Raw genomic sequence first — 24,759 nt, forward strand, 5'->3', positions numbered from 1 at the left:
CTCTTCATGATGTTAACTAATCATCTTTAGGACCAAGTACAAATATTTCCATGATGTATAGCATTGCAAGAATTAGCTTCAGTGAATTATGGGGTTTTTAATTTTTATTTGATGCATCATATGTTGAACGCTGGTGTGGACCAGAAAGTGAAGAAGACTTTGATTTGATCTGATCTTTCTGTCAGTTCTAGGAATGGTATTTAATAAGAGACAAATTGGAGGTAGATGTTTGGAACTGGAATCCCATCAGAGACATTAAAATAGAATGGCTATAGCACCATCCAGCGTAGCACAGGGGCAGGTCTGCTCTGGCATGGAATAAACAAAATGACATACTGTACTAACTTTCATGATTCTGTGTTCTGAATTCTATATATAAATTACTCTTTTTAATGCCTGAAGGAATTTCCGCATTAAAATGGAAGTTAAATAATTATACACACTTCCTAAAGGCTGGAAATATTTAGGGGGAAGTAATAACTGTCTATTTCACATTAAAGTAACTAATGGGATCTGAGGGTATGTCTACACTATGAAATTAGGTCAGTTTTATAGAAGTCGATTTTATACAGTCTATTGCGTATGTCCACACTAAGTGTATTAAGTCGACGGAGTGCGGCCTCACTACAGTGGCTAGCATTGACTTACAGAGCAGTGCACTGTGGGTAGCTATTCCACAGTTCCCACAGTCTCCACTGCCCATTGGAATTCTGGGTTTAGCTCCCAATGCCTGATGGGGCAAAAACTTTGTCACGGGTGGTTTTGGCTACATGTCATCAGGCCCCTGCCCCTCTCTTCCGTGAAAGCAATGGCAGACAATCGTTTTGCGCCTTTTTTCCGGGGTCCCGTCTGCCGGATCCGCTCTGCCTGCGTACCTGATTGGAACCCCAGGCAGGTAGCAGGCTGAGCTGCTCAACCCGCTGCCGGTCCGGAGCTCCGTCCGCCGGCTCCTGCCAGCCAAGGGTCCCGCTCAGCTGGCAGACCTCGATGAGGTCGATCAGGGGTGCCTGGACAGACCTGGCTATCCTCTTAGAGCACCGAATGCGAGTGACTCAAGGTCATTCTCTTCTTTAAGTTTCATCTCACAGAGATACAGTCCTGCCTGGAATATCATGCGAGCTGGAGGCTTCTGCCTCAGGCTGCTCTCTCAGACGATATTACCGCACAATTGCACCTATCCCAGCCTGCCCCTTGCTCCCATGGCTCATGAAGCCTGGACAGTAGTAAGGAGTAGTTCAACTTGTGGAATAACAAATCCAGAATGAAGGATTGCACTCTCTGGGCCATGTTAAGATCATTTCAGAGTCCTAGATAGCATTTAGTCACTATAAAAGGCTTAATGAAAATTTTCCCCTGCTCCTAACAAAAATGTTAGTTTAGGAGAGCATTTGAAAGAGTAAGGAACCCGGGACTATAACTTAGAGCTTCCATATTATTTAACTCATAATTGTTGTAATTCAGAGTAAAATTTCACAGTGCAGTCTGTTCTGAGACTAAAAATGCAGGAGGGGAGTCAGAAAAAGGAACAGTGATCTGTTTCCGCCCGGTTTCGAACCAGGGACATTCCGCATGTTAGGTGAACGTGATAATCACTACACTATGGGACGTCTCTTTTTTTGCCACAGACTTTGCCAAATGCACAGGAATGTTTTCTCTGGCTACAGAAACTACCTAATGCAATGTCTATATCTATGGCCTTCCTGCTCACAAAGTGGTCATGCCCCTACCCAAGGCTGACACAGCACGAACTGCATGTGACATAGTGACCTGGCTCGGGCAGGATTGCTAGCAAGGCATGATATCTTTGCCGTTAAGCAAACACAGCAATTCTTTCCTGGCCTCTGCCACTAAATGCCTCCATGCATTATGCTGTGCCCTATCAGTGCGGGAGGATTGCATGAGCTCGGAAAACATGTCATTGTGAATGCATTTTTTTCGCCTTCTAATCTGCAATAACCTTAGAGACGGAGATGATGGGGGAGCGTATAAATATTCTGGGGGGACTGCATGGTCACCAGTGCTGCTGAGTTTGCCACACTGGCCAAACAGGAAATTCAAAAGTTCCCGAGGCTTTTCCTGTGTACCTGGCTAGTGCATCTGAGTTCAAAGTGCTGTCCAGAGTAGTCACAATGGAGCACTCTGGGATAGCTCCTAGAGGCCAATACCATCGAATTGCAGCCACACTGCCCCAAATTCGACCCAGCGATGTCGATTTCAGCGCTAATCCCCTCGTTGAGGAATACAGAAATCCATTTTAAGAGCCCTTTAAGTCGACAAAAATGGCTTAGTCGTGTGGGCAGGTGCAGGGTTAAATCGATCTAACGCTGCTAAATTCAACCTAAACTCATAGTGTAGACCAGGGCTTAGGTGCAGAGCTGCACAAGAGACTATTGATATGTCTACTGAATATGAAGTTTACAGCATGGAAATATATTACTTTTCCAATTATGCCATCTACCAGAAATGTTCATCTTTTTAAAGAAATCTGAACATGTTTTAACGTTGCTCATGTTTTTTCTGTTTTGGAACTGTTATATATGCACGTAGAATCTTGATTATTGTATGGCAGTGCATTTTATAAAAAATTACTGTAGAGTTCAATTTAATTTAAAACTGGAATTTTGGGCTAATGTATAGAGCTTGCATGGATATAATAGCAGTTATCTGCAGATTTGCTGGACTCTGGATATAAAATTTGGATCCGCATCCATCCACGATCTGCAAACGTGGTCCGTGGATATCTGCAGATTTGCAGGCTCTTTTATGTATTGCTCAGATTGTCAATCCTTTCTGGCAGTAATTTTATTTTCTTGTCTATAGAGAGCTATGCACAGCTTTGTTTCTGTATAAACAGTAATAGTTATAGACTCATAGACTCATAGGTCAGAAGGGACCAATCTGATCATCTAGTCTGACCTCCTGCACAAGGCAGGCCACAGAACCCCACCCATCCAATTTTATAACAACCCCTATCCCAGGACCGAGTTATTGAAATCCTCAAAATTGGTTTGAAGACCTCAAGCTGCAGAGAAACCACCAGCAAGCGACCCGTGCCCCACACTACAGGGGAAGGCGAAAAACCTCCAGGGCCCCTGCCAATCCGCCCTGGAGGAAAATTCCTTCCCGACCCCAAATATGGCGATCAGCTAAACCCTGAGCATGTGGGCAAGAGTCACCAGCCAGCACCCAAGAAGGAATTCTCTGCAGTAACTCAGTTCCCATCCCATCCAACATCTCCCCGCAGACCACTGAGCAGACCTATCTGGTGGTAATCCAAGATCAATTGCCCAAATTAACGATCCTATCATAACATCCCCTCCATATACTTATCAAGCTTTGTCTTAAAGCCAGGAAAGTCTTTTGCCCCTACTACTTCCCTTGGAAGGCTATTCCAGAACTTCACTCCCCTAATGGTTAGAAACCTTCGTCTAATTTCAAGTCTAAACTTCCTAATATCCAGTTTATATCCATTCATCCTCGTGTCTACATTAGTACTAAACTTAAATAATTCCTCTCCCTCCCTAACGTTAACCTCCCTGATATATTTATATAGAGCAAGCATATCCCCCCGCAGCCTTCTTTTGGCCAGGCTAAACAAGCCAAGCTCTTTGAGTCTCCTTTCATAAGGCAGTTTTTCCATTCCTCGGATCATCCTTGTAGCCCGTCTCTGAACCTGTTCCAGTTTGAATTCATCCTTCTTGAACATGGGACACCAGAACTGCACACAGTATTCCAGATGGGGTCTCACCAACGCCTTATATAACGGTACTAACACCTCCTTATCCTTGCAGGAAATACCCCGCCTGATGCATCCCAAAATCGCATTTGCTTTTTTAACAGCCGTATCACATTGGCGACTCATAGTCATCCTGCTATCAACCAGTACCCCAAGGTCCTTCTCCTCCTCCGTCGCTTCCAACTGATGCGCCCCCAACGTATATCCAAAATTCTTATTATTAATTCCTAAATGCATAACCTTGCACTTTTCACTATTGTATTTCATCCTATTTCTATTATTCCAGTTTACAAGGTGGTTCAGATCTTCCTGAATAGTATCCCTGTCCTTCTCCGTGTTAGCAATACCCCCCAGCTTCGTGTCATCCGCAAACTTTATTAGCACATTCCCGCTCTTTGTGCCAAGGTCAGTAATAAAAAGATTAAATAAGATCGGTCCCAAAACCGATCCTTGAGGGACTCCACTAGTGACCTCCTTCCAGCCTGACAGTTCACCTTTCAATACGACCCTCTGGAGTCTCCCCTTTAACCAGTTCCTTATCCACCTTACAACTTTCATATTCATTCCCATCTTTTCCAATTTGACTAAGAGTTCCCCGTGCGGAACCGTGTCGAACGCCTTACTGAAATCTAGGTAAATTGTATCTACCGCATTTCCTTTCCTGGTACTAATAATTGGTTTTAGTCTGAAAGTAGCTTTATTTGGATTTATGTAGCGCAATGTCAGCAATATTATATGCCATTTTTTTTATTTTTTTATTTTTTACAGTTAGGGACATGTTTGGAAAAGGAGCTATTCTTTCAAAATATAACTTATTTTCTTTAGTTTTTGTCAATTGAGTCCGTAGATAATTGCTATATGAGCGTGCTTAATTAATATGTTTAGAGGAACTTTGACATCTACCAAGTGTAGCATGGAAAAGCAATTAAAAAAACTGCAAAACTTTCTGTCTTATCTGTTGCAGGGTATTTACAACAGGAAAAGCTTTTAGCCACCTGCCGTGAATTTATATTGGAAAGCTCAGATTTAAAGGAATATGCTGAGCACTATACAGAGGAAGGATTTGTTCCAGCCTGTTTACTGGTGAGTTAATCTTTACAGCATACAAGATAAAGTTACGCTGTGGTATAGTCTGAAAATCTCTCCTAAATAATTTATTATTAGTCCACACAGACTTCTGCACTACTACATAGCATCTACCACTCAGACACTGTTCCAAATGTTTCAGTAGTTTGAAATAGTAACCTCTCTCTCTCTTTTTGGCATCCCATAAAGCACTCTATGTGCACAGCTGTCTCAATCCTACATTGCTGATAATACTGAAGGATAGATATCTAAAAGAGTAAAATATGCAGATGGTATTGAGAATGTTTAATTCAATCTGTTTTGTAGCTGTGAGCATGGAGTTACTTTTGTTAAAGTATTGCAAGAAACTACATTGATTACAGGCCTACTACAATTATTTAAAGTATTATTTATTAGGAGTATGACAACCTTTGTATCGTGTAGATGTAACATTTAATTACAGTCTGTTCCACATAAATACTAACTTGAATTAGATAAATCAGTTTCACTTAAAGATCTCAAATGTGTGCATACTTACCAGCACAACTAGAAGTCTGGTGAATGCATTAATTCTTTTCCAGTTTGACAACTGTAACGCTTCTGCACTTACTACCCTTATCTATTCCAGCTGAGGTGCAATTTATCTATAGTCTTGTCACTCATGATTTGTTTATTAACTATGCATGTAAATGTAAATACATGTTAACTCTCTCACTTCAATGGCTGCCCTTTCTAATGCACTCAAAATGAGGTTTTGACTAGCATTCCAAGTGCAATGGCTTTGATTTTTGTACGTGCAACTTTGATATTCATATTTGCACCTACTCACAGCTTGCATTCTATTTTTCTAATACACCATTTGATAACTGTGAATTCTTGGCCTGCAATATTCTAGATTGGTGGAAGTCTCTCCCTTATGAGATCCATGTTTCTGACACACCAACTCAAAAAAAGAGCTTAAAACGTTTTATCTAGTTATAAGCATTTAATTAGTCATGTTGCTAATAGCCTACTGGGCTGTCTGAATTTCAGTTCTGAATTCAGCTGCGGCCAGTAAGAATTAGATAAATAAACAAAGGGGAGAGAAAAAGATTATGTGGTTTATTAAAGTAAATTATAATGAAATATTCTTTTATTTTAAACTTTTAAGATGGAAAATATATAGACTATTTTCCTTTTATTGGCAATATTTTTTTTTTCTGTTTCTAAATGCAAGTGATGTTAGGAAATTCCATAGGACCAAAATCTCATTAGAATTCACATGCTTTATAATTCAAGAGAGCTTTTAACAAGTATCAGGACTATAAGTGATTACCAATATCAAACTAGACAAGAAGCTGAAACTAAGGATAGTGGTAATTTGAAAATCCTAATTCTGTGTGTCACCTAAAATCATGGTGTAATGAGACAGATGCAGATGGTTTGCTTTAAAATTATTTAAAACTCTCACTTTTGGCAGCAACTCTCCTGAGGTGTCTGTTCTCTTAGCAACATGTTGTACTGCCTCAGGCTGATGGCCTTTACTTGCGTGCATGTTGCAGCTATTTCCTAACAACCAAAAATGACACTGCCTAACTTTCTCCTGCCTCTGGCTCTATTATCCCATAATAACAAGAGCAAATTAAAGCAAGTTAGTGTATTCTTGGTTGATATGTCCTGGAATGGCTACTCTGCAGAAGGCTGTATGCTTGAAAATTACGGTTATTGTTGAGGAATGCGTTTTGTCCCCAGGTTGCACTTTTTGCAGTCCCGAGAGAGCAGCATAAGCAGGGTAATCTACATCTATTTGTGTCCAAGTCTACATGGTGTAGATCCTAAAGAACTACAAGAACTGAATGTGTTAGGACTCAGTCTTTTTCAACATTTAAGTATTGTAATAGAAGAAGTAAAGTGTAGGTTGCTGCTGAAGATTCTTTAATCTAATACTGATCATTTTTTTTCTTTCAGTCTTTGTTTGGAAAAAATTTGACAACCATTCTTAATGAGTATGTAGCCATGAAAACAAAAGGTAAGCATTGAGGGTCAGACATCTGTTGTATAGCACTTCATTTCATTTATCTATTTAGGTTGTAAACTCTTTGGAGTAGAGACAGGCTCTCTCTCTCTCTGTTCCTAGCACAATCCCCAGTCTAGATTGGGACTTTGAGGTTCTATCACAACACAAATGATTGTTAATTTGATCAGAGTTTTAAAAAAAAGATGTCTGTTATCGTAGCTAGTAATTGTGGGCATGCTTTCTCACTAAAAATGTGAACAGAATCTTTAATATAGCAATGGACAGAAGTGTATGTTAGGCATAAAGTAAATGAAGGTTCATGATAATAGAGTTGTACTGTTTGTATATAGAAAAATAACCAGAGGAGACTTGCAGTGCATGTGTGAAATTTGGCTTCCCTGTCTTGATTTCCTTAAGTTATCTTTAAAAAGTTCAAAATGAATTATTAACATTTTGTGTGGCTAGGAGAGAGAAAAGTGCAACTTTTTTTTTTTTAAATGCAACTAATGAGAGTCTGCCTTCCACCTAGTTTTGTTCACCGTTGACGTCTGTGCAAGTGACTAGACTTAGTTCTGATGGTGCTTTGTGAGACTTGGGTGGGGGCATACAGTGTAGTTAAATGTATGACCTTTGATCTCTATGTAAAGAATTGCCATGTCTTGAATATTTTTGTGATGTTGTTTTACTCACTTCTCTGACTGTAAACTCAGCTAATAAAGTGAGTATGAACTAGGTATTTTAATGTAGTATGGAATTAAAAAAGGTGTGGACTTGATTCTGAGAGCTGTTTAGTATCTACAATCTACAGTTACTGGGAAATCCAAGTATTCAGGTGCCAACTCAGACCTACTATACACAAAAATTCTAATTTGGATTTTTAGTCTTTTCTGTAATCTTAGCTGCTTGGAGATTCTTCCTTCTCTCCATTTGCTTTTTGAAGATTGTGTGCTCCCCAAATTTCAAGCATATTAATTTCCCTCAGTTATTTATCAAAATGAGCAGTGATTCCTGTAAAAGACTATACATATGCGGTACATTTTTAAAAAATGTGCAGTTATTCCCATAAAAGGCTATAAATATATGGTGAAATTTTCAAAAATAAAGTACCTGAATAATTTAAAGGTGTAAATCCAATTTTTAGAAGTGACTTAGGCACTAAGGGCTTGGCTACACTGGAGAGTTGCAGCACTGGTGGTGGGTTTACAGCGCTGCAACTTAGTAACTGTCCACACCTGCAAGGCACATCCAGCGCTGCAACTCCCTGGCTGCAGCGCTGGCTGTACACCTGGTCTGCTTGGGGTGTAACGATTGCAGCACTGGTGATGCAGCACTGCTCATCAAGTGTGGCCACCAAAAGCGCTGTTATTGGCCTCCAGGGTATTAGGAGGTATCCCAGAATGCCTCCTACAACATACTATACTCCCAGAATGCTCAATAAACTGGAAGAATGGCTGAACTCCGAGCTCCCCCAAACTGCTTATTTAAAAAACAAACACAGCTCCTGTTTGCTGAGCGAGCGGAGGCAGGCAGGGGAATTGCTTTGGAATGTTCACAGCTGTTTGCTTGAAGACAGAAATGACAGGCTCACACGGCAGAGGGGGAGGGGGAAGTCCGTGTTGAGCAGATGCTTATGTGGTCTGACGGCTATTTAGCAGTGCATAATTTGCATTTAGTGAATGAGAGGGGTGGGGGAAGGCGTCAGAACTTTTAAAATGATTCAGGGTAGGTGCTGTGTGTCTTCCAGTCCTTAGAACTTGCAAGGCAGGGAGCTGAGAACAGTGTCAGCTCCAAAAATCCACTCTCTCTGTCTCCCCCACGCTCCCTGTCACACTCCACCCCACCCCCCTGTTTTGAAAAGCACGTTGCAGCCACTTGAACGCTGGGATAGCTGCCCATAATGCACCACTCCCAACAGCGCTGCAAATGCTGCAAATGTGGCCATACTGCAGCGCTGGTAGCTGTCAGTGTGGCCACACTGCAGCGCTTTCCCTACACAGCTGTATGAAGACAGCTGTAACTCCCAGCGCTGTACAACTGTAAGTGTAGCCATACCCTAAGACTATAGACTTGTAATGCCTAAGGGCATGGCTACACTTGCAGATGTAGAGTGCTGTGAGTTAAACCAGCCCTCGGAGACTGCAGCAGGGATAGTGCTGCAGTGCGTCCACATTGTCAGATTCAAACACACTGGCATGGCCACATTAGCAGCTCTTGCAAGGGCCACAGAGAGCAGTGCATTGTGGTAGCTATCCCAGAATGCAAGTGGCTGCAACGTGCTTTTTGAATGGGGAGGGTGGGGTGGAGTGTGACAGAGAGTGTGTTGTGTGTATGGGGGGGGGGAGAGAGTGTGGGTTTTTGGGGGTCTGAGAGCATGTCAACATGCTGTCTTGTAAGTTCAGATAGCAGCAGACCCCTGCTTCTCTCTCTCACACACAGCATTCCCCAGTAATGGTTTGCTTTGTCCTGGAGCAGATAAGCATTCCGGCTGTCAGAAACGGAGCTTTGAAAGGACATATGCACATTCTTGCAGTGATTCCAAAACAATGACAAGAGTGGCCACTTGACTTAAGGGGATTATGGGACTTTTCCGGACGTCGATCAGAGTGCAGTAATGCAACACCTTGTTCGCAATGATGCCTGGGCATTCAGCCAAGGCGCAACAAGCGTTATGTTTCTCGTGGAGGTGGATTACCCTGGAGCTCTCCAGCTGCAGAGTCCAGGTGCTCTAAGTGTCTTGCCAGTGTGGACGAGTCGGGAGTTAGGGCGCTTGTGGCTGATTTAATGCTCTCTAACTTGCAGGTGTAGCCATGCCCTAACTGACTTTTGACAATGAGACTTAGGCTTCTAAGTTGCTTAGGTACATCTGAAAATTTTACTTAGTGTTTACCTCTTGATCATATTACACTAGTTTTCTGATACGTCTTCTCTCAAGCTACCTATTTTAGCTCTCTGAAGAATGTGTTCATGTTTTATTTTATTTTTTTTAGAAACCACAAATGAAGTTCCAGCAATTATGTCATCTTTGTGGAAGAAGTTAGACTATACTCTTTCTCAGATCAGGTAATTTGTATGTTGAAATCAAGAATAGGGGACTTTCCTTTAAAGTGAGACTATCTACAGCCTAGCTTTCCTTTACTTCATTTTCACATTTTACGAATATACTGTCGACACACACTGACTAAGGGTAATGAGGATATTTTTTATGTTTATTTTTCTCTGTGAATTGGCAGGGAAAGAATCTGCATTTGGCACTAAAATGGTTGGGTGGGAATCTCAAAACTGTTCAAGCTCCGTTTATGCTAGCCAGAGAAATCAGATAGGGAGGTGCTAGTGTGGTTTCCATGGCCTATATAGATATGGCCTTACTGTCATACAACACAGTACTGTAGTTGCTGTGGTTATTGGTTCCAAAATTCAACCTAATTTCACAGTAGATCCCACCTAAAGAACTTAATCAATATTAATCATGCTGCAGCCAGAAACATTGACTAGCGCATAAACTAGTAAATGCATAACTATAGAATGATCCTTCTTAAGCTTAGGTGTCTCTAGTGTGTTTTCTATTTATTTTGACTGTTCTATCTTATTTTGTAGGAGTATGCAGAATTCTGCAGGATTTTCTGCTAATCAAAGGAGTAGGTATCTAATTTAATCATATGGATGTAATAAATGGGGTTCAGGTTCAGAACTGGTTTTGATTGAGGCATACCTCTCCTCAAAAGAGTATCAGTCTTGTGGTTTTGATAGTCTTCATACTCACTCCTAAAACTAGATTTTAATTTTCTGCTCCCTTAAACTTATTTAATTGACATTTCAAAGGGTAACTGAAGACATGACCAATCCAATTGCAGTCTAGTCTCACTAGAAAGTGGAAGAACAATATAAACAGAAAGCTTGTCTAGAATTATTCACCTCTTTGGAAGATCTACCAATTGAATTTTTAAACAGCAAAGTTCTTTTATTTCGACAATCACTAGAATAAACTCCATGCCTTACAAGTCTTTAATCAGAAACGTTTGTGAGAAAAATAAATGTTAAATACAGGTATTGTTTGCTCTTGAATCTCAGAATCCCATTGCCTATATTGGACATATTTACAGTGTTTGTTGTTCTGGGAATCGCTTACAGCTTAAGTTTGTCAGGCTTGGTTTACATACAGCGTACATACCGGTTTCACTATTTGAGTTAGAGGTGTGGGTTTTACACAGTAAAATTTGTACAGCCTGTAGTGTGGATGCAGTTATGCCGTAATAAAAATGCCCATAAACGTACAGAAATAAACTACATTGATACAAACACCTTTATGCTGGTTTAATTTTGCCTACCCTAGTTAGCTGTACTGCTTTAACTGTATTGGTTTCAAACTAACATAGTTAAAGCCATACAAAAACTGTGTGTAGACAAGCTCTTGCAGAAGGTACTGTACTCTTAGGCCCCATTTCTTTTCTCCTTCTCTGCTAAAAGAGCAGTTGGTCCTGTTGGGGTGCCCATAATTACATCTTCAAGTAATGGTGACTACTGCCTGGAAAATCAACTGCCTCTTGAAAATATCCAGTAATGAATCTCATTGTAGCCTTAACTTTCCTCAGCACGTACAAGAAATGGAATTGCAGAAATGAAAAGGCAGAGAATACTTCAGTCAGCTCCTCCAAGCTCAGGACTGTTGTCTGTAGCCCACCAGTCAGGACAACTTAATTCCTCTTGTATGGCACCTACCCAAATTATTCACAGACCTACAGTAAATCAAAATGTGTCACAGACAAGATTGAATATGTTGTTTGCACACCAGTCCCAAACACAGGAAAATAATGTCAGCAGTAAGTAAAATTTGTTACTGTTTTTTTTATTTAATTTATGTACACAAATGGAATTATTTTATAATGTGTAATAGTCATCCTACACAAAAGATAGCTTGCTTTGAGAAATTCCTGCTTTGCATATTCTTACTAGTGTCCAGACCAAGTCAAGATGTTAGAATAAGATGATTGCACTGTGAAGAGATTGTTTTTAATTTGCATATTGGCTGTGGTTCCATGTATGTTGGTGGCTCACAGATGCATAAAATAATTTGTGTTCAGATCCTTCCACGTGCGCCTAGCATCCTCAGAAAAGATGGTTAGCAACTTGAATCGTATCTGCATGTTTTTGTCTGGATTTTGTAAATAGAATGCTGTGCTTTGTATGGTGATACCAGATTACATTTAATCTAGTCACAAGAGGAGTAGGGATTGGAAATTAGATACTAATAGGGATATTAATGTGCAATCCCAGTTTCCTTTAGCACCTTAAGAAGCTTCATTAGAAAAGATGTAGGTGTCACCCATATTCTTTTTTTAAAGCAGGTGATTCTATACATATTCTAGTTCCTGGGCCTCAAGAACGAAAATTTAATTCAAGCTTGCTATCTCCAGGAAGACGAAAAAGGTGAATGTTCCTTTTATAATTTGTGCAACATGCTTGTCTTGAACATGAGGTTCTTTGGAACACAAAAATTGCAATACTGGATCAGACCCAAGGCCCATCTAATCCTATATCTGACAGTAGCCAGTACCAGATGCTTCAGAGGTAGGTATAATTAGACAGATGTGGGGAAATCTGCCCTTTTACCCTGCAAGTAGGTCTCGTCCTGATCTCTGGTAGTTAGAGAAGCTTAAACCTTGAAGGATGAGATTTAATATACTTTCCAGAATTTGTTAGCATTAGTTATGATAACTGAATATCCATATAAATATCCAGTCCATTTTTTTAATCTAGAAAAGCTTTTGGATTCAGCTTCCTGTGGAAATGAGTTCCACAGTCCAGTTAAATATGTGGAAATGTTTCCTTTTATTGGTTTTTTATTTCCGATCTTTTAATTCGATTGAAATGGTCTCTTGTTCTTGTGTTATGAGACAGGAAGGACAGAAGTTCTCAGTTTTCGTCCTCTAGACTATTTATTATTTTATGTGCTCATTGTGTCTCTTTTCTAATGTAAAGAATCCCAGTCTTCTCAGTCTCTCTACGTATAAGAGTTTTTTCCGATCCTTGATCATAGAATCATAGAATATCAGGGTTGGAATGGACCTCAGGAGGTCATCTAGTCCAACCCCTTACTCAAAGCAGGACCAATTCCCAACTCTCAGTCATCCCAGCCAGGGCTTTGTCAAGCCTGACCATAAACCTCTAAGGAAGGAGATTCCACCACCTCCCTATGTAACCCATTCCAGTGCTTCACCACCTTCCTAGTGAAAAAGTTTTTCCTAATATCCAACCTAAACCTTCCCCACTGCAACTTGAGACCATTACTCCTTGCTCTGTCATCTGGTACCACTGAGAACAGTCTAGATCCATCCTCTTTGGAACCCCCTTTCAGGTAGTTGAAAGCAGCTATCAAACCCCACCCCCATTCTTCTCTTCTGCAGACTAAACAATCCCAGTTCCCTCAGCCTCTCTTCGTAAGTCATGTTCTTCAGCCCCCTAATCATTTTTGTTGCCCTCTGCTGGACTCTTTCCAATTTTTCCACATCCTTCTTGTAGTGGTAGGGCCCAAAACTGGACACACTATTCCAGATGAGGCCTCACCAATGTTGAATAGAGGGGAATGATGATGTCCCTCAATCTCCTGGCAGTGCCCCTACTTATACAGCCCAAAATGCTGTTAGTTTTCTTGGCAGCAAGGGCATACTGTTGCCTCATATCCAGCTTCTCGTCCACTGTAACCCTAGGTCCTTTTCTTCAGAACTGCTGCCTAGCCATTCGTCCCTAGTCTGTAGCAGTGCGTGGGATTCTTCTGTCCTAAGTGCAGGACTCTGCCCTTGTCCTTGTTGAACCTCATCAGGTTTCTTTTGAACCAATCCTCTAATTTGTCTAGGTCCTTCTGTATCCTATCCCTACGCTCCAGCGTATCTACCACTCCTCCCAGTTTAGTGTCATCTGCAAACTTGCTGAGAGTGCAGTCCACACCATTCTCCAGATCATTAATGAAGATATTGAATAAAACCAGCTCCAAGACCGACCCTTGGGGCACTCCACTTGATATCATCCTCATCACTCTTCTCTGAACCCACACTAATTCTGCAATATCTTTTTAGAGAAGGGATGATCAGTGCAGCGCACACAGTGTTCCCGGATGAGGCTGCACCATTGATTTAAATATAGACATTAGAATGTTCTCTGTATTATTCTCCATCAAACTCCTTATGTAACATAACATCTTCTTTGCTATTTTGACCAGAATAGCTCATTGAGCAGAGGTCTCCGTTGACCTGTCAACAGTGATGCCCAAGTCCCTTTCTTGAGTTGATACAATTAATTTAGAACCCTTTAACGTATAAGCCGTTTAATTTTTTCTCCTCCAACATGCATTGCCTTGCAATCGTGGACATTATAGTTAATTCGTCATCTTGTTGCCCATTCGCCTAATTTATTTATGTATTTGATAATTGACCTGATATCCTAGATTAAGTATAGGGTGTCTTGTTTAACATAGTTGACTAGACAGAGGGAACAGGATTAAAATTGTTTTGTTTTGTTTTTCATTACAAATATGCAGTTCAGTTTTTACTGGTTAAAATTTTCTAATTGCAAGGTTGGAAGAGGAAGTGTTTATTTATGGCATGAGTCAGTAACCTCTTGTGGACAGAACCTTTTCCCAACATTGTTTACAACGAATGCATTTTCACAAAATATGGCATAAACTTCCAAAAATGTTTCAGTGAATCTCAGAAGAAGAAAAGTATTGCATCACCTGGACCTCATTCAACAAGTAGAAGTTTTCAGGACTCCAGTGTGGTGGTAGTGGAAGAGGAAAGTGAACCCCTCCAGGAACTCATAGATGGCAATTTCCCTGTAAGTATGAAACAAAACACCACCGTTTCATTTTAAGGACTTTTATTGGTATGGATAGAGTAGAAAGGAGTGCTCTTCAGCATGGGGCACAGGTCACTTGCTGGAGGATTCTCTGCAGCTTGAGGTCTTCAAACCACAATTTGAGGACTTCAGTAACTCAGACATAGGTTAGGGGTTTGTTATAGAAGTGGATGGGTGAGATTGTGTGGCCTGCATTGTGCAGGAGGTCAGACTAGGTGATCATACTGGTCCCTTCTGACCTTAAAGTCTATGAGTCTATGTCACTGTGTTCTGACAACTTGAAAAGCTCCATTTCTTCTGTAGCCGAGCCAATATTCATTCAAAGAATTCCATGCCATACTCACTAGGTAGTTAAGTGCATGATGACCCAATTCAAACAACTTCAGTCACCTGGGATTTAAATATCATCAGTCTTACATCTTAGGTCCAAAACACTGACTGTGCTACCGGATTTCCAGAATGCAATAACTCCTCACTTAACGTTGTCCTGGTTAACGTTGTTTTGTTAAAAGGTCTCTGACCTATTTCAGAACATACTCCTTTAAAGTCCTGTAATGTTCCCTTATAATGTTGTTTGTCTCTCCCCACTCCGTCTGCCCAGTGCTCCTGCCAGGGACCAGATTGTGGCGAGGAGGGCTTGCCCTGCTCTGCCTGCCCTGCATTCCCCTGTGTTCCTGACGAGCTCCCCGGCAGGAGCCCCAGGCAGGAAGAGCGGGGGAAACCCACGCACCCTGATCCCACTCCCTGGCTGGAATGCTCGGCAGGTGGAGTGGGGCAGTCCCCCGACCCTGCTATGCCCCTGCCTCAAGCAAGCTTCACAATCATCATTGGTGAGTACAGTATTAAATTGTTTGTTTAAAATTATTCAAAACTTATACTATATATATCTGTATGGTCTTTTGTCTGGCGAAAAAATTTTGCCTGAAACCTAACCCCCCCCCCATCTACATTAATTCCTATGGGGAAATTGGATTCGCTAACATCATTTTGCGTAAAGTTGCATTTTTCTAAACCATAACTTGGATGTTAAGTGAGGAGTTACTGTAGTTATGATAAGCAACGTATTAAAGGACTGATTAGTCCTCCCTGTTTGACTGGGTTTCTTAAAAGAGATATCTTCCATAAATGATAGTTTGATACTAGGTTAAAAATAGGAACCAGAATCAAAATTTTGATTCTGACCCCAAACAGCTTTCTCTTCAAGTAATTATAGCAGAAGTCACCACTATAGTTAAGGTTAAACAGGTTTCCGCTCTGACACTAAGGTTTCAGTCATTCATAATTATTCGATGCTCTGACTTTGCAGGCTGAAATTTTCCAGTCTTGATGTCTGCCCAAAGTTCAAACTTTTAATTGGTTTTGATAGCTTAAGCAAATATAGTTCAGGCATCTGACTATGAAGAAAGTACGTATGTATGTGTGTGTGGCGGGGGGAGATCCTGTTCCATACAGCACAAGTCTGTAGGAGAGATCTCTTTCTTGCACATTTCTGGAGGCTCCTAAGGTGTGTCAGAGCAGAATTTCCTCGGACCTTATAAAATTCAGTGGGTCCACTGTCAAAGGTTCTTATTAGAAAGCTTGTCACAGCCCCTATGCTTTTCACTCTGCAGCTGTTGTAGCACATGCATATGCAACGCAGGATATTTTAGCTGTATGCTTAACAAGTTAAGTGATATAAACCCTCTGCAAAATGTACTGTTCATATGCAACAAGCAATTTCCAAACGGTCATAACTTGGTCAAAGTAAAACCAAATTTCTCTGCTACACCTAGTGCCATCTTTCAACATTATTCTTCAGTCATTTTGGCTGTAAAGTGATTCAGTTAATAAAAGTTATAGGAAATTTTCTTTTATACACCTCTACCCCGATATAACGCTGTCCTTGGGAGCCAAAATATCTTACCATGTTATAGGTGAAACTGCGTTATATCGAACTTGCTTTGATCTGCAGGAGTGTGCAGCCCTGCCCCCTCCCCCGGAGCACTGCTTTACCACATTAGATCCAAATTCGTGATATATCGGGTCACGTTATATTGGGGTAGAAGTGTATTTGGAAAAATATGTTCTGGTGGTATCAAGAAAAATAGTTTCAGACTTATGTGCATTATTGCTACTTTTTGCAAGAAAGCCATACTTTGAGGTCCTGAGAGTGAAACTATTTAAGTTCCTTTCCCCTTCCCCATCTTTTTAAAATGAAACAAACAAACTTAGCAATGTCTTATTAAAGAAATTATGTTGAGTTGGTAAGGTTACGTGGTAAGAGGCTGAAACTCAGGAAGTACAGTTGAAGTTGTATGCACAATCTTATTTTTTCCCTTTGATCATATACTCTACAATAATCCTTAATTACACAGGGGGGGAAAAGAAATACTGGGGCTTCTGTTGGTAGAGTTTTCAATGCTCTTCTTAGGGAGGACAGGTGGTAACCCTTGAAGAAGCACTTTTAGATGCTGTTCAAGAGACCTCAGCATTAACAGTCAAGTCAATTATCAGTCTGTTTTTAATCTTCCCTTTCAGGGCAAAATGAGACAGTGCTCAAGGATTCGCCGTGCTATCACAGACAGATCTTTGTCGATTGGTGTTTAGTCAGTTAGGCCTGGATATGATCCAGACACTGCACTTGTCATGTAGACATAGATCTGAGTGTCTCTGTGGGCAGCATGTGATGTTAGAAGGCCAAGGAGATAAACTTTTATCAAGGTTGAGTTTGTATCAGTGACAGGTGGTGTCTACCATGAAAAGCAGTTGGAACAGATGTCTGCATAGAGAAACTCCAAAGGTTTCTCTGATCTTATTGTCTTTGGAGGAGGGAGTTGGGCATGAGAGAGAGTGGGCTGCTAGGATCCTTCTCACTAGATGTCTGTTACAGTAGTAGTTATGATAAACTTCCTCATTATTATGAGTCTTTTCTGTGTATTCAAACTGTTAGTGTCCTGGACATGAACCTGAACTCACTAGTAAATTGGAAATTGATATTCCTTTTCTAGTAATTATAAAAAATATCATTTTGACCACTTTAAAACTGTTTTGTAGCAATTGGTCATTGAAAATGCCAGAGAGAAAATCCTGAGCAACAAATCTCTTCAGGAGAAGCTTGCAGAAAACATTAACAAATTTTTGGGCAGGTAATAAATTTATGTATGAAATATCCTGATGTTGTGTACCTGTTTTACTTCTGAATTCTATACTAACTATTTTTAATTGTGTTCTAGTGAGGGCAGTGTTGCTCACATTCCTAAACAGACAGACAGTGGTCCTGCAGAACAGGAGTCCTCAATTGATGAAATCTTTGGACTTCAGGTAGACTCCTAATAACTCACATCTGAGCTGATAAATCCACAGCTGCTATGTGGGATCCTGCTAAACCTAACATAAATACCTTGCTCCGAAGTCAATAATGGTCATGGTAATGAGACTAAATGTCCCCTTTCTTGTTTATCTGAGTGCACCCTCCTCAGGTGGTCTGCCTCTTGCCCTTCCCTGTCTCAAGGTAGAATTTTGTGATTCTTTCATTCTGAGGCCAGGTGCTGGGTACACTGCCCTATGTATACCAACCTCGTCGCCTGTAGGTTTAACTGGGTTTTGTGCCCAACAGCCTCTTTATGACAGTCTTTTTATTTAGAGTTGGAACAAAACAGAGAAAAAGGAATTAATAACAACATACAGTCAGGGCCTGCATATTTAGTCTCATCTAATCCTATGCTTCACTACCAGCTAAATTAGATAGATTTTCCTCTTCAGTTACTGGGACAGAACAGAATTGTAGAAGGGTTGACTCACCACTGGGGTGCCCCCCATATGGGTTGGCATGGTGTAGCAATTGTCTTCTCTAGTGCCCCGATGATGGTTGCTTGATGATAGTTGCTCCGCAGTCATGGTTGGGGGGTGGAGGGGAGCACCAGCTGTCAGACCTCTGACCGCTGGAGCACCACGGCTTAGCCCCACACAGTTAAGTAGGTGGAAGCACTCCTGGTGAGGACTCACACCGCCAAAAGAAGGAGCATAGTGTAGATGTCAAATACCACTTTAATTACTGCAGTGACTATATGTTGACTTCACTGAAGTTGACTTAGTTTTGTAGTGTAGACATGGCCTTTGTGATGAGCAACAACTAAGGCTTCTCCCAAAGGTCTGGGTGTCGGGGTCAACCACGGGAGCTCATTTCAGTCGTGTGGCTTCCTATTGTCTTGCTTATTTTACAGTAATTCCTCACTTAACATCGTCCCAGTTAACCTTGTTTCGTTGTTACATTGCAGATCAATTAGGGAACATGCTCGTTTAAAGTTGCACAATGCTCCCTTATAACATTGTTTGGGAACCGCCTGCTTTGTCCACTGCTTGCAGAAAGAGCAGCCTGTTGGAGCTAGCGGGTGGGGGCTTGGAACCAGGGTGGACCGGCAGCCTCCCTATAAGCTCCCCTAAGTTCCCTGTGCTGCAGCTGCCTAGCAGGCTACCAATTGCCATGCAGTTCAGCTGTCCCTCCCCCAACTGCGTGTGCTGCTCCCGCCCTCTGCCTTGGAGCTGCTCCCAGGAGCCTCCTGCTTGCTATGCGGGGTGGGGAAAGAGGAGTGCTAATGTCAGGGTGTCACCCTCCCCCAGCTCGTGTACCCATCTCCACAGAGCAGGGTGGGGACACGACAGGGCTCAGGATGGAGGGAGCTTGCTGGCAGCAGCTGCTGTCTCAACTTGCTGATCTGCTTAAAAAGGCAGTGTACTTAGAGTGCAGTCAGCATACTTAAAGGGGCAGTGCGCCCCCCCTCCCCCTCTGCCCCCCACACACAGTGTGTGTCTCTGTCTCTGCCATGCTGTGTCTCCTCCCTCCATTCATGCTGCCTTGTTGAGTGTGAGGCTACGTTAACAACATGTTAACCTTTGAGGGCTCAGCCGAGTGCTAGTTCGTCATTTAGCAGTAAGGCATTCCCTGGGAAATATCCCATCCTCTGACTCCACCACTTCAGCCAGGCTTCACGATCATCATTGCTGTGTACAATATTAAATTGTTTGAAATGTGTGTGTGTGAGAGAGAGAGAGAGAGAGAATATATAGTCTTTTGTCTGGTGAAAAAATTCTTATGGGGAAATTGGATTCACTTAACATCATTTCGCTTAAAGTAGCGTTTTTCAAGAACATAACTACAACGTTAAGTGAGGAGTTACTGTACTCATTATTTAGTATGTAAATCAGTTCTTTGTGACTTCACTATTTTTTCAGAATGAAATCCACATGTCAGAAGAAGCAATACAGGACATCCTGGAACAGACAGAGTCAGACCCAGCTTTTCAGGCACTCTTTGACCTTTTTGAACCTGGTAGGTTAGGGTTTACATATCTGTACAGGATGGGCTGGAATGGTGATGCATTCAAAACTTGGCTTGAAAAGCAGGATTGATTTAGCAGAGTACCTTTGCAGACTGGGAGAAGTGGATTTTGTACTGTCACTCCCCTCAAATCTGAGTAGCCATCATTTTAATATCTCTTTGGATTTCAAATGCCTCACTTTCAAGTATTTCATGTAAATATTATTTTATTTAGTGTGTCAGTGGCTACACCTTTGTCTTAATTTTAGCTTTCTGTTGACAGGAGGATATAGATCATGTTTGTCTTGCTATTTTCTTTTTTATTCAACTGGAGCTTTTATTTCTTATGTCAGATCAATATGGTTCCAGCAATGCACTTAGTGAAATTGGAAATGTTTTCAAGTTACTGATGGATCTCTAGTGAGAATCAGTGAATAGTTCTTCTTTGTGTCTGCATATACTGAACATGTGCAATTTTTAATTTAAACTCTGCTCATTTTATGTACTTGAGATAGAAATGTCTATTTACATTTTTTTATTGCTCTAATTGGAAATAGGTAAAAACAAGACTAATAAAAATGCACCTCATGCCATTTCCAATCAGAATGGAGTAGAAGGTACAATGTTGGTGGATGACCATAATCTGGAAATAATTGCAAGTTCTTTAGAAACACAAGAAGCTAGTAAGTATATTCATATCTATAAAATCTGTTCCGGCATCAGTTTTCTTCCATTACAAAAATACTTGCACAGTTGATTGTCTACAATTCATGGCTTTATATTTTAATTAATAATCCCTCAGCCCTGCCATTTACAGTGCATAGGGAGACTGATGCACCCATGCAGAGCCTTGTTGAAGCTGGGGATTCACATGGGCATACCAGTCCACCCATGCATTGTAAATTGAAATATGTGTGCTTGCAAAACTGTCTTCTCATATAAAACAGAAATGCTCCCAATTTTTATGTGAGATTCTTAGTTCCATAGTAGAAACGGCCGTACAATATCTAGCTGTGGCAGTCTTTTCCTCCATTCTGTTATGTTCTGGTTTAATAATGTATTTAATAAGGTTTCATCTAGCTATCCCCTGAAATACCACTTGATGTCTTTCCTTAGGGATATACAGACTTTGTCACTCTCATAACTCCAGCTGCAGACCTGTAGTGTTAATAGACTTGACATCTAAATCAGGGTGATTGGGATACTGACAATACAAATAAGAGAGATGGAAGGAAATGATTGTACCTTTGAGTTACTCAGTCTTAATTTTAAAACAATTCACTTAGTAAAAAGCAACTTTGTAGCTTACAAGTTCAGGTTACTTCCTGATACAGGTAAGTGATCACCAGTAATTTTTAATATAATTTTGTTAAAAATTGATAGTGTAGTTTCAAAGTGATATTGAAAGCCCTAACTGCTATCAGATATTCTAAGTAGCATTAACCTGCTGCTGATGTAACATATACATCTTCCATTCAGTGGAGTGCTACCAGGTAACATACAAAATACTGTAAAGGACAAGCAACAAAAGGGATATATTTGTCTGGGGGATGGGGCTGTGAGCCAGATACTTATAACCAAGGAATTAAATAAAATGTTTATACAAGCTGACCTCTGCACTCCAACTTTCTGTTCAATATAACTCCTAATCAGTTTTAAAATTGGGAGAGAGGGAAAAGTACATTGCATGGAAGATGAAGGAAGGTAGGTAAAAAATACTGAGAAAGTTGGGGGTCAATTTCAAAATAAAACTGAAAATTAGAAGTCATTGTTTTTGCTGCCCAAGAATTATGCCTAAAATATTGCTTTCAGTATGTCACTTATGAAACCATTTGTCATTGCAGTGACTGATGGACAGTTAACACCTTGTAAGAGACTAATTTGCTGAAATAATAAAATTTACAGAAATATTGAAACAACCCAACTGCTATTTTGCAGGTGATCATTCCAGAGAGGCTCAGTCCTGTACAGATAATCATTCAGAAGAAGTATCATGTGCCTCGAAGAACAGTAATGATGGTGATGACACCACTAACAAAAGTGTAACTTGTGAACAATCCCATGGAAGCAGTAAACAGAAGAAACAGACTGATAACCTTAAAACAGTAAACGATGAACAAATTGGTGAGCTTGAAATTGCCTTTGAATCTGTGCCTGATTTGACTGACTCTAACCAAAGAGAGAATTCTGGTACTGAACAAAGCAAACACTTTGTGGGATCCTACAGTAATAAAGAGTCGGCTGAATTAGTATCCAAAAGTCAGACAGCTATGGAAACTGAAAAAGACGCACTAAATCATAATGGTCAGAATACAGCCGGTTTGGAGTATGATCATTCTGATATTCCACAGAGTTCCTTGGCTTCCCTTGATGAAGATACTATAACTATTGAAAACAGAACATATCCGGGAACAAGTGAGTGTCATTTATCACCAGATACTTCGTTATCTGGAAAAACAAATATAAGTCCCTCTCACAAGAGCCCTGATCACAGTGTGATGCTAAAAAAAAGTAATGCATCCAAGTGTAGTCAATCAGGAGACTCAGGTGAAAATGAAAAGGATATAACAGAAGAAACACCCATGTTGCCTGTTACTTTACAACAAAATTCTAATCACCATTCTAACTGTCAAGACCTGGATAAAATGGTGTTGGATTGTGTTGAAAGATCTGTAAATATATCAGATTTGACGAGAACAGAGTTGCAGCTTGAAGTTGTAGATACTTCCAACAAACCTCATTCAGGTGATCAGTTTACACTTGATAAGCCTTCTACAAAAGATTTAAGTTTCCATTCAGGGTCATCAGACTCTGGGAGAACACAAGTGGAAATGCAAGAACCTTCATCTTCTACAGAAACAGATGCTGAGACTATATTTTTCTCTTCAGGTGATGATGGATGTACAGAAATTTCTGTAGTATCCACTGAAAGTAATCTTACTGTATCTGAAGCATGCCATATCCCTCCACTAGAAACTGCATGCTTGACAGAAGAGTCTAGAACTGAGTTCAAAAGTATTGGTGGTGTTTCTTCTAGCAGTCAGCCTGTGGATGTAGATCCTTCTAGTATAGTGTCCCTCAAAATCATCATCAGTGATGACCCATTTATTTCATCTGACACCGAGTTAAACAATGCAGTTTCCAGCATCACTGGAGAAAATTTGCCAACTATAATACTATCTTCTCCAGCCAAAACTACGGGGCTATCCAAATGTGTAACTTCAGAAGAGTCTGACAGAGCTGGGGACTCAGCTTCGGCAGAGCAGAATCTTCTTGTGCTCAGACCTAAAGACCCTGTTGTGAGCACAGCTAATATCCAGAATGAAGATTGCACTGTTTTTTCAGTTGCTGGTGCAACTCATCTTTCCAAGGATGGGGGATTTATACAGTTGATGCCGGCAACGAGCACAGCTTTTGGCAATTCAAATAACCTTTATATAGCCACCTGTGTGACCGATCCAACCACACTGGGCACTACTGTAACTCCATCTAATGTTGTTGTGTTGCCTGGCAATTCCGTTCCACTTGCTGCCCAAGCTCCAGCAACACAACAGTTACAGACTCCTCCTAGATCAAACATGTTTACAATGAATCAGACTGTATCTCCAAACTTTTCACAAGGTAATTTGGTTAAAAGCATTCATTGAATATTTACATAGTGTTTACTTTTTCATTTATCCATGTAAATGTATTAAAAGTGGTGTCTAAGAATCAGTTTATCTACCACTTCAAACTAACGAGGCATTTAAATAACTTGCAAGTATATTTGTGTATTTATTATTTTATTTACTTCCAGCTATGGTGTATACTGATTTGAAAAGTTGGACTGACTTTTTGGGGCAAATATCACGTAATTATAGAAATAGTAATGCTGGAAGGGATCTTTTGTTTTTTTCAGGCCAGAAGGATTAGTTAACTTTTCCTTAAAACATCCCGAGATAAAACATTGGCACTGTCTACCTCACTGGACCCGATTTTCAAATGTTGGATTATCTGCCTTTCAAAACACTTCTCTGAATATCCCAGATTATTATCTATACTCCCTCTTCAATAGAAAGCATGGAGTATTCAGTCTGAATACCAAGTATAAAACAAATGATGGGCTGAAATCGAAAGGACACATTTAATTCAAATAGGAAAACTAGGGTCATATATGCTTCTGATTGATTTATCCAGCAGCAAATCAGAAGATACATCTTTTAATAAGTTATTTGTAAATCTCCTAGTTGTCCTGTATTTGAACTATTTTCCTGCATGGTGTTAATACTTGTCTTAGACTGAATGACTAGCTAGTTATATCATAGTAATCTTTTTCCCTTCTCAAGTGACTGCCATATTTCAATAGTGTTTTCTTTAAGGCCTGGTACCAGTACAGTTATTTTGCTTACTGACATGATTCTTTTACCAAAATAGTTATACATACCTGTAAAAGCCCTAGTGTGGATGCTGTTTGTTATACCAGGATAAAGGTGATCTATACTGTTTATACCTGTACAGTGAAAGCCGTACAGTGTTTTTAGAAAATATTTTTAAAATGTCAAATCAAATAACAAGAAAGTAAGTCCTGTTTAGATAATAGATAAGCTACTACCATCAACATACAATTTGATAAATATATTTGCGAAGATGTAAATGTAACTCATGGTCATCCCTTCACTGGTCTGCAGCTGTTTCCGTGTGATCAGAGATCAGTGTAAAAATATCTCCAGTTTGCAGAATTTCAGGGTGGTGTTCATCTGTTTAACTAGTGTTTGTTATTTTGAACTATGTATATGTGGTTTGCCCTATTCAAAATCTGCATGTTTTTCTGCATTTGAA

The 24,759-nt window shown here is 40.4% G+C and overlaps 1 protein-coding gene across 3 annotated transcripts in view; it reads left to right on the top strand.

Annotated features, from left to right (window-relative positions):
* LOC127036627 (protein NPAT) overlaps positions 1-24,759 on the top strand; it is a 37,884-nt gene that overhangs the window by 2,855 nt on the left and 10,270 nt on the right. Inside the window, exons 2-13 of one of the 3 annotated variants that reach the window (XM_050927693.1) lie at positions 4,701-4,819; positions 6,749-6,809; positions 9,785-9,857; positions 10,392-10,432; positions 11,387-11,614; positions 12,137-12,221; positions 14,492-14,624; positions 17,679-17,770; positions 17,858-17,945; positions 19,857-19,953; positions 20,499-20,624; positions 21,880-23,562. In XM_050927693.1, the coding sequence (XP_050783650.1) occupies positions 4,701-4,819; positions 6,749-6,809; positions 9,785-9,857; positions 10,392-10,432; positions 11,387-11,614; positions 12,137-12,221; positions 14,492-14,624; positions 17,679-17,770; positions 17,858-17,945; positions 19,857-19,953; positions 20,499-20,624; positions 21,880-23,562 (2,826 nt within the window). The remainder of the gene's footprint in view (positions 1-4,700; positions 4,820-6,748; positions 6,810-9,784; positions 9,858-10,391; positions 10,433-11,386; positions 11,615-12,136; positions 12,222-14,491; positions 14,625-17,678; positions 17,771-17,857; positions 17,946-19,856; positions 19,954-20,498; positions 20,625-21,879; positions 23,563-24,759) is intronic. The other 2 variants (XM_050927703.1, XM_050927713.1) reach the window with 2 other exon arrangements.

Source organism: Gopherus flavomarginatus, chromosome 1, assembly GCF_025201925.1.
Source record: "Gopherus flavomarginatus isolate rGopFla2 chromosome 1, rGopFla2.mat.asm, whole genome shotgun sequence".
NCBI classification, from domain to species: Eukaryota; Metazoa; Chordata; order Testudines; family Testudinidae; genus Gopherus; species Gopherus flavomarginatus.